The sequence below is a fragment of the Idiotropiscis lumnitzeri genome, chromosome 4 (genome assembly GCF_059441095.1).
Source record: "Idiotropiscis lumnitzeri isolate Australia: NSW breed Sydney's pygmy pipehorse chromosome 4, RoL_Ilum_1.0, whole genome shotgun sequence".
In the NCBI taxonomy this organism is placed as follows: Eukaryota; Metazoa; Chordata; class Actinopteri; order Syngnathiformes; family Syngnathidae; genus Idiotropiscis; species Idiotropiscis lumnitzeri.
The window spans coordinates 18,782,504-18,793,109 of record NC_142394.1 but is presented as its reverse complement, the minus strand read 5'-3'; the positions used below and the strand labels follow the sequence as shown (position 1 = coordinate 18,793,109).

General features: G+C 44.1%; 2 protein-coding genes across 7 annotated transcripts in view; one reads left to right on the top strand and one right to left on the bottom strand.

The window, feature by feature from the left end:
• The window catches only part of LOC148338421 (uncharacterized), a 154,053-nt gene that overhangs the window by 6,074 nt on the left and 137,373 nt on the right, over positions 1-10,606 (top strand). The gene's annotated exons all lie outside the window — the stretch shown is intronic.
• Positions 1-10,606, bottom strand: part of frmpd3 (FERM and PDZ domain containing 3) — an 89,107-nt gene that overhangs the window by 4,913 nt on the left and 73,588 nt on the right. Inside the window, exons 16-18 of the mRNA XM_088294505.1 lie at positions 9,140-10,030; positions 7,922-8,336; positions 7,458-7,460 (exon numbers count right to left, since the gene is read on the bottom strand). Of these exons, the coding sequence (XP_088150631.1) occupies positions 7,458-7,460; positions 7,922-8,336; positions 9,140-10,030 (1,309 nt within the window). The remainder of the gene's footprint in view (positions 1-7,457; positions 7,461-7,921; positions 8,337-9,139; positions 10,031-10,606) is intronic.

Genomic DNA, 10,606 nt, shown 5'->3' with positions numbered 1-10,606 from the left:
TTGACACAAACTAACACGAATATATGTTTAAAGAGAGATTGAATGTTCTGAATATTGGGGAGTTTGGGATATATAAATACAACTGTTCACATATTCCTGTTAATTGTTCTAAGTGTGTCTTGTTTCTATTGGAGGTTTATTATTGCTCTAAGTAGAGTTGCTGCCGCCAATCTCCCTGCAACCCAAGATAGATGAGTCTTGAGTTGAATACTTACAAATAATTGGTACACACAAACAAATTCTGATTTATTTTACTTAGCTTGAGTGTGACGCTGCTTAGTTCAATTGTGGTGGTTACACAAATTGTGGCGAGCCAGCCAGGAGATTGGCATAGTGGCTTTTGTTACCTCCAACCCATAAGATACGCTTAATTATAACTTATATCCCTGGAAAAAAAATGGATCTTTGTCAGCGGTTTAGAGTTGATGGTCAAAAAACGTTGTATGTCACAGGAATTGAACCAACTTGCACAGATGGTCATATTTCTGATGTTTTTGTGATAAATGGTAAAATAGAAAAGGTCATTAGGGTTCCAGATGAGCCACACCAACCGCAAGGCAGAACTCTCGTTATCTACGAATCAGAACAGGCTATTTTGGAAGTTGATCCTGCGACCTTAGGGGAACTTGCAAGCCCCAATAACCCAAGTTCGACTTGGTCTTCTAAAACTATTAGAGATATCGCTCAAGGGGAGATGGGCAAAGAAGTGGCCCGTCGGTACCTTAGAGAACTTGAGTTTATGGGAAATAGTGGCAAGGTAGGCTTCCTTAGTTTCCTTCAAAGTGAATTACAGGCGGGCCCCACACCTAATGCTATGACACAACCGACTAATGACCAAAACATTGATACTGACACTCACTATTGTGATCAAAGTGAACCAGCAGAGCCCACAAGTGCTTTTAGTCCTAGTGCTGTTCGTTTAGATGAGAGCATTTACAACCCTTCTCATGTCCAGAAAGTGGTGGTTGAGCACATTATACGTAACGAGCCAACTCATACGTCCCTTGCACATGCAAAAATACGCACCTTCTCAGGTCGACTTCCTCGGCCCAACGGTGAAGTTGATTATGAGACATGGCGCACCCAAGTTGATCTTTTACTTTGCGACTCTTCTTTGACTGATGCACACAAAGTAAGAAGGATGCTTGAAAGCTTACTTAGCCCTGCTTCAGACATTGTAAAGCCCCTCGGAGTCACTGCACTACCATCAACATATGTGACTCAGCTTGAATCCGCTTTTGGCGTTGTTGAGGATGGAGAAGAACTTTTCGCTTCATTTCTGGGCTCCAACCAAAACAATGGAGAAAAGCCCTCCGCTTTCTTGAGTCGCCTTCACAGTCTTCTCACCAGAGTTATTTCTAGAGGGGGTGCATCTACTACAAATGTGAATGAGCTACTCCTTAAACAGTTCATTCGGGGTTGCTGGGACCAGAGTTTGATAATAGGTCTTCAGCTTGAAGGGAAAAAGAGTTCCCCCCCTTCGTTCCCGGACCTCATTCTCATGTTGCGGACAGAGGAAGACAGACGGACAGCTAAATTGGACCGTATGAAAAAACATTTGGGTGCAACAAAGGCTGCTGCACATGCCCACTCTGTATTTAACATGCCCGTCCTTGACCAAGCGTCGCTGACAAGCCCCACTTCATTTGATGACGAAACTGCAAAGCTTGATTTAAAGGTCACTGAACTCACAAAGCAAGTGGAAAAGTTGAGCAAAAAGGAAAAGACCACCACCCCAATGTCTAGTCCCCCTGTAGATTCACAACCCACAAATGAACCTGCTAACATTGAAAAGCAAATTGCTGAGTTAACCAAGCAAGTCCAAATGCTTATCCAAAACCAAAGGGTTGCACACAAATATGGTGCAACTGAGCCTAAGGAGTCCTTATATGTCAATTCAAGACAGTCACGAACCTCTGTTAAAATCCCTGGCATGCCTCGTGCATGGTTTTGTTTCAAGTGTGGGGAAGACAATCACATAGCAGTTCATTGCACGAATGATTCAAACCCTGTCCACGTCAGAGAGAAAAACGCTGAGTTGAAGAAGAAACAAGCTGACTTTGTGGCACGACAGGCTTCAGCTCCTTTTGCATTAAACTAATGGCAGCTCCTGCTGTGGGACATCCAGGAGCTGCAACCATTGATTCTCAGAGTCCCAAATCTTTTGACACTGAACAGCAAAACACTTGCCCGATGAAACCCGAACACATTTTCGACCCTCAATTGTCTTTGCCCAAAGGTCTCATAGGCCCACGCTGTGCAGCCTCTGTACTGATTGAAGGGACGCCATGTGACTCTATAATAGATTCCGGTTCACAAGTAACGACAATCTCTGAGTCTTTCCACAAAGAGCACCTTTCTCATCTTTCCATCCAACCTATCCACACTATTCTTGAAATTGAGGGAGCCGGAGGACAGAATGTCCCATACCTCGGCTACATTCAGACGCACATTTCCTTCCCACGACATATGATAGGAGAAGAGCAGGAGTTGGTCGTACTAGCACTCGTAGTTCCCGAATGCCACTTTAACAGTAAAATTCCATTGCTGATTGGGACAAATGTACTTTTGCGACTTTATGAACAATTAGTGGAGCAAAATGGGCCTGCGTTTATTCAAGGAATACGCTCCAAAGAGTTTGCAATGATCCTACAACATGTTGCCCAGGCTCAGAGAAATGATACCGATCCCTACCCGGTAATGCTGCATAGTAAGAAGCCTGTCACAATTCTTCCAAACCAGAAAACATGTCTCATGGGAAATGTGAGATTAAGAAGAACAAACCCATACACGAGCTTTGTGCTTGAACAGCATGAGCAGTACAAGTTGCCAGGAGGCCTGCTGATCGAGTCCGTTTTTGTAGACATTCCTTTTAGGGCCAGTACCAAAGTGCCTGTCATTGTACATAATGTGGGTGAACGTAGCGTGACACTGCGGCCAACCAGCGTTCTTGCACAAGCTTGTGTAGCCCAGCAGGTGTCCCCTTTTACACCTGTTAAACCTCAAGTTTCCCTAAATCAACCGGGACAGGAGACCAGTAGATTCATCTTCGATCTTGACGAGTCTCCCATCTCAGAGGAATGGAAAGAGCGCATCCGGGAAAAGTTACTATCCATTTCTGATGTTTTTGCTCTTGATGACATGTCGCACGGCCACACTACTGCTGTAAAGCATCAGATCCGGTTACACGATGAGACACCCTTCAAAGAACGTCCAAGGCCCATTCACCCAAGCGACAGAGAAGCAGTGAAGCAGCATCTCAGACAGCTACTTGACGCAGGTATAATCCGTGAGTCTCAAAGCCCCTTTGCTTCACCAATTGTATTGGTTAAAAAGAGGGACGGATCCATCAGGCTATGCATAGACTATCGCAAGTTAAATTTGAGGACCATAAGAGATGCATACGCCCTCCCAAATATTGAGGAAACATTCACAGCTCTCAGTGGGGCGAAGTGGTTTTCTGTCATGGACCTTAAGTCTGGTTATTATCAGGTTGAGGTAGCTGAAGAAGACAAGCCTAAGACAGCTTTTGTATGCCCCTTTGGCTTCTATGAATTTAATAGGATGCCACAAGGTGTCACGAATGCCCCAGGCACTTTCCAACGCCTCATGGAGCGGTGTGTTGGTGACCTCCACTTGAACGAAGTGCTTGTTTTTTTGGACGATCTAATTGTGTTCTCAGACACGTTGGAGGAACACGAGAACAGGTTGATGAAAGTCCTGTCACGTCTCAGAGACTATGGGCTTAAACTGTCCCCAGAAAAGTGTCATTTCTTTCGAGACTCAGTTAAATATTTAGGACATGTTGTGGATGCCCATGGAGTACATACTGATCCGGACAAAATCTCAGCTTTGAAAACCTGGCCACGTCCATCTACTGTCAAAGAGTTAAAATGTTTTTTAGGCTTCGCTGGGTACTATCGACGTTTTATTGAAGGATATTCCAAGATAACTAAATCCCTTAACCGTCTTACTACAAATTATCACCCACCAAAGAAACGAGGAAAAATTTACAAACGAGAGCCACCTCAGCTAACTCGCAGTCCGACTCAGCCTCTTGCAGAGCAGTGGACTCCAGAGTGTGATACAGCGTTTCACACGATAATCAGGAAACTAACCTCAGCACCTATTCTCGCCTTTGCAGATCCACAGCTCCCATACATACTGCACACTGATGCTTGTCGTGATGGCTTGGGAGCTGCCCTCTATCAGCAGCAAGGGGGGAAGCTTAGGGCAATTGCATATGCGAGCCGGGGGCTTTCCAAAAGCGAACAAAATTATCCCACACACAAGCTTGAATTCTTGGCCCTCAAGTGGGCTGTGTGTGACAAATTTAACGATTACTTGTATGGTTCTTCTTTTGTTGTCCTGACTGATAATAATCCTCTAACATACGTCTTAACAAGTGCCAAGTTGGATGCTGCTGGACACAGGTGGTTGGCTGCCTTGTCCACTTATCACTTTACCATCAAGTACAGGGCTGGTCAAGCGAACAAAGACGCCGATGGGTTGTCTCGGCGGCCACAAGAACCACCTTATGAAGATGAGGCTTTTTGCAAAGAGAGAGCTCGTATTAATGACATGAAAATGCGACTCATTGATTCATCAAATCAAATGGATCATGAAACTTTCACTGCTTTGTGCCAGCGCCATTCTGTTTCAATTCCATCAGAACCTTTTGTTGTTGTCGAGTCTCTCGCTATTGACCTTACAGCAGTCCCTGAAGCATATGGTGAAAATATCTTGCCCTTAATGACAGATGCTGATTGGCACACAGCACAAAGGATGGACCCCCCTATTGCACGTGTCATAACCTTGTTGGAAGGAGGTGCAAAACCTGGACTCAATGAAACAAAGTACGAATCCGCTGATGTTAAGGTCATGCTAAACCAATGGAACAAACTTGAACTCAGAAATGGAGTGTTATACAGGAAGTGTAAAGACCAAGATTCTCTAGTCTACCAGTTAGTACTACCTCATCAGTATCGTGAAAGAGCTTTGAAAGGTGTACATGATGAGATTGGTCACCTGGGATTTGACCGTGCCTTACATCTTGCTCGAGCTAGGTTCTATTGGCCAAGAATGGCCAAGTCCATTGAAGATAAGTGCAGGAAATGCCCTCGATGTGTCATGAGGAAGGGTCTTCCCCAAAGAGCCGCCCCGCTGGAAAACATTCACACGACTTACCCACTTGAATTAGTTTGTGTGGATTATCTGTCCATTGAGCCAGATAGTCGAGACACAAGGAATGTGTTAGTATTGACGGATCATTTTACAAAATTTGCCATAGCAGTACCTACAAGAGACCAGAAAGCTAAAACGATAGCGAAAACGCTTTGGGATAACTTGATCATTCCCTATGGGTTTCCTTGCCGTCTGCTAAGTGATCAAGGGAGAGACTTTGAGTCTAAAATAGTCAAGGAGCTTTGTGCTTTGGTTGGGGCGAGGAAGATCCGTACCACTCCGTATCATCCCCGGGGAAACCCTGTAGAACGCTACAATAGGACATTGCTAGCTATGTTAGGCACATTGGAGGAGAAGGACAAGTTCCATTGGCGAGACTTCGTCAAGCCCTTAACGCATGCCTACAACTGTACCAGAAATGACACGACAGGGTATTCCCCATACGAACTAATGTTCGGCAGACAGCCCAGGTTGCCTATTGATCTTATCCTTGGTACATACCCTGGCAAATCTAGTCCAAAGTCCTATTCAGATTATGTCAAAACTCTTCGTGCAAACCTCCAAGAAAGCTACGCTCTTGCTTCCAAACACTCAAAGAAGATGGGTGAGAAGAATAAGACACGTTTTGACAACAAAATAAGAGCTGCTGAACTCTTTGTTGGTGATAGGGTCCTAGTAAAGAATGTTAATGTCAGAGGAAAGCACAAACTGGCAAATCGTTGGGAGCAAACCATTCACACTGTTGTAAAACGCATCAAGGACAGTCCTGTTTATGTTGTTAAACCAGAGACTGGAGAGGGTCCTCAGCGCACTTTACACAGGGATCTTCTTTTGCCTTGTGGGTTCTTACCTGTGGAGGATCAGAATGAATCCGATTCTCCAGGAGACAATTCAAGGAAAGTGAAGACAAGGAGCAAGACAAATAAGATGATGGAGACTGATGTTGGAAGTGAAGGAGAGTACAGTGACAAGGATGAAACGAGTGATGAAGAGATATTTTGTATTGACTCACGGGAGCGGCAGATAATCACGAAGGGCCCTTATACCCAAACTGAGCAGTTTCCTGTTAAATTCCAACCTCCTAAGCATGTCCAACCCTCAGTGTCATCTTCTGATATTGCAGGGCCAGAGAAACCAACACTTGACCTTGATAGGTCCATCATGACCTCACAACATGAAGTTCCTGGGTTGAGTAGTGTTGAGTTGCCATCTACAGATAGGTCTTCCGACCATCTTATTGAGATCCCTGAACCTGACTTGACTCCTACCCTGACTGACACAGTTATTCCCTCAGACTGTAAACCCAGTACTGACACTGTCAAAACAGATGATGCGGCGGTTAAGTCAATAGGCTTGCGACGCTCCGAAAGAGAAAGACGTCAACCTAAAAAGTTTACCTATGATGAACTGGGAGAGCCACTGAACTTGGCTATTAGTTCTTTTTTTCAGGCTTTAAGCGTTGCGTTCTCGAGAGCTGTACTACAACCTCCACAATGCCCAAGCTGTAAAACGTTGCATGAAGAGACTCATGCCGTTTAGAGGGGGAGAATGTAACCCATGTTTGGCTCAGCCTTTTTTTATTCCTATTCTTATTTTCTGTTAATGTGATTTTTTCTTAGCGCTGTTACTATTTCCTACGGACCTAGAACGCACCGCAGCATTGATATGACGTCTCATCTCGTACGAGAGACGTAGAGAACTTTCTAGCATTTTGTTTCATGCGAGTTGAAGGAGAAAGGCTCTGAATAGACCATACTGGTCCGTTGAACTTTTTTGTGTGAACTGTGAGCGAATGGAGTTCAAATCCTGTGGTGTTTTCTTGCCAAGGAAATTCGATTTATTTTGAGACTATCGATCCTGGTGAGTTTTTTGTCGAATGTGCCTAATTAACATTCCTGTGTCAATGTATCTCATGATGTTTAACTGAAAAAAACAGTCAGGATGAAGGTTTGTGAACGTTGAGATTGTTATTAGCTAATGGTGAGATATAACTGAAAAAATTAAAGCATTGTAAACTATTTTACTCGCACATGCCTTCCTAGCAAGTGTACTACCTAGTGAGATAAGCTAACAGGCTCACGAAGGACTCCATGTGTGTTAGATACACGTATTTTCTTTTATTCTATTTAATTTCTTTTTCACTGGACGATTGTTGCACTGTTGTTTTTGGGGCCACATTGAATGATTGCTCTGCACGTTTCGTGCAGGCTGTTTTTTTCTGGGACTAAAAGAATCGTCTAAAGCTTGAACTGCACCGGCAGTGGATTGGATACTTCCTAGGACGCCGGCGAGTGACGTTGGATTCCCGTGGCCACCTATTTCCCTGGAGGGTGGTAGGACCGTCAAGAGGATTTTTTTTGGACAAATCTTTTTTTCCTTTTTGTTTGTTTTTTCTGAGATCTCAGACATTTTTTTTGTGGGTCAGATCTGACACCAATTTTGACACAAACTAACACGAATATATGTTTAAAGAGAGATTGAATGTTCTGAATATTGGGGAGTTTGGGATATATAAATACAACTGTTCACATATTCCTGTTAATTGTTCTAAGTGTGTCTTGTTTCTATTGGAGGTTTATTATTGCTCTAAGTAGAGTTGCTGCCGCCAATCTCCCTGCAACCCAAGATAGATGAGTCTTGAGTTGAATACTTACAAATAATTGGTACACACAAACAAATTCTGATTTATTTTACTTAGCTTGAGTGTGACGCTGCTTAGTTCAATTGTGGTGGTTACACTTTAGTTGAAGCAAAGTTTGCTTTCATTTCTGGTGACTGTTCATTCGGAATGGTATCTTGATTGCCTCTCTGTTCTGTTACATTGACAATCCCAGAGTCTTGACTGGGGCTGACCTTAAAGGGAACAGTCTTACTGAGGATTACCTGCTTGGGAGGGCATCCAGCACGGATCTGACCCACAGAAAATGCCCCTGTCCCTATTGTCTTTGCTGTGCAGCCAGGGATGGCGAGGGGAAAATCGCGGCGGCAGAGTCGGCTTTCCTTATTGATATGGTGTGCTAGCAGGTAGGCTTGGTTTTGGTTTTGCTTCATTGCTGAGACCATCTCAGAAACATCGGTCAGTTCAGAGGAATTGGTCTCATGTCCTGAATCCAACGATGATTCTGGTGTAATAGCAGCCAAGACAATAAGCCCTGAGGAGTAAGACAAACGTACATTAGTAGGACGGTCCTGATGCAATCGAGAATATAAAATGAGATGAAGTAACTATTAAACATGAATTATATTTAAAAAGCAGAAATTTGACCAACAAGCTTTCCACAAAATTCCTTAAGGATTCGGTTTTTGCCCCTCTATGTGATTATGGGGCTTTCTTTGCTCAGAGAGAGTGCCTTTTCCTTGCAATGCTTTCTTTGCTTGACAGATATGCCACGATAAGACGGTATCATATTCTCAATAGAAAGTAATAATCAGTTGCTTGACTTTTGCCTGGAGTTGTGTTACCAGCTGTTGTGGCTTATTAAGACTTTTGTCTCTTTTCTCATTTTTGCACTCATTTTCGATCAGGTTCAGTTAGTCAAAAATTGTCAAAGTATTATGCTTAATTATTCCGCATTTTATGTTGTGTTTTTGTTGCTAAAAGGCGATTTGGCTGTCATTTCATTGTAGCAAAAACAGAGGGGATTCTACTCTGCAAATGTTCAGTAGTGTGAATCATATGGTAATCAGGTTACTTTTGCTGAGGTGTGGACCAGGGGTGTTCAACTCCGGTCCTTGAGGGCCCCTATGCAGCACATTTGAGATGTTTCCCACCTCTAACACACCTCATTCAAATGATCGGTATTGTTGTCAGGTGTCTTACTGCTTGCTGATGAGCTGATTATTTGAATAAGGTGTGTTGAAGGAGAGTGAGATCTAAAACATGTTGGATGGGAGACCTCAAAGACCAGAATTGAACATCCATGGTGTGGACCATAGCATGACTGAGGTTGTTGACCTGCAGTCTGTGTTGGCTGCTGGTGGTGATGGGGGTAGTCCTCAGAAGCTGCCAAAGCCTCTAGAGCTTGTAAGGTGGATACCAATGCATCGTCAAGTTCCTGTGCATGATCTCGGACTGTTCTCGTTGTGACATTATCAATAAGTGTCACAGGTACATCCTCCTTAATATGTTGCTGTTTCACAGTGCTGGCCTCTGTTCTAGCACCGGTTGGAGGCTTCCTCCCTCTCTTTGCGTCATCCTCATCAGAGCTGTTGTCTCTGAAGCCTGGTGGCGGGGCGGCAATCGCAGGTTGTGGTGGTTGTAGCTTTTCACCATTGTTGGGTGGCTCCTCCTCCTCGTCCTCTTCATTCCCAGGGGGTGGCAGGGCAATGAGATCAACGCCACCCCCATTTCTGGAAGCGCAACCACTCGAGCAAGTTTTTCCCGTGTTTCGACCGCTGTTCGCTCCTGTTGACAAATCCTCGTTCCTGTGCCTGTCTTTGCAGGAGTCACAGAAGTACCGTGGTGATTTTTGGGTTTGAGCCAATGTTTGGGCACGGATTCTGAATCCTGCATTCTCCACCATCTGTGGGCTTGGTGTCACCACAGCTACCTCCTCTGTATTCTGCTGTGTGGGGTCTGACTTGGTGCGGGGTCGCTCAGTGGCCCCATGGGAAATAAAGTTGTCATTGATGTCAAGCTCAGCTTCAGGGTGTGCTTGGAGCTCCTGAAACTGTTGTTCTTGAAGGTGGAAATGGCACAGACCTAGATGCTGAGACTCTGCAGGTGCTATGGCCCTTGAAGACCCTGACTCCCTGTGCATGCTTTCTCTCTCGTCCCCTCTTCGCCCTCCACTTGGTAAGCCGGTTGCCCCAGAACGTGGGTGTAAATGGTGGGAGCTTCTGTAATCTGAGGATAGAATTGTCAGAGCAGTGAAGAGTTTGAAGCATTCAAAATAAGTTTATCTTAAGAAGATCCAGATGGGAAAGTGGAGGCGGACAGCTGATGTTCTCATGGGGAATATTTGTTATTTCAGAGATGGATGTTGAAAGTTGAAATATTTTGCAGTTTCGAGGGTTAGGTTCAGGTGGAATGTGATGGTATGACAATCCTTCTTGTATGCAGACTACAGGTAAACACAGCATAATGCAGTGGATTTGTTTCATGCTCCAACAAATGTTTGTGATCACAGCAAAAGGTTGCACACTGGAATTCTGTGATGTCATGGTTGGCTTGCTGGAAAAGGAATGAATATCTCATTCTGATGAGCCAAGATGGTAACAGACAGAGTATGGTGCCATGTGATGTTGATTCAACTGTTGCCCGTTATTTCAATCTATGAAATTTCAAGACAAATGTCCTATATATCAACCAAAATACTGTATTCTCATTGTGATTTCTTTGATGCGTGGCAGTCCAGTCTAACTTGTCATCTACAATATTTGGAATGTTTTAGATGGCTTACATTCTGGGACCATATTTTAG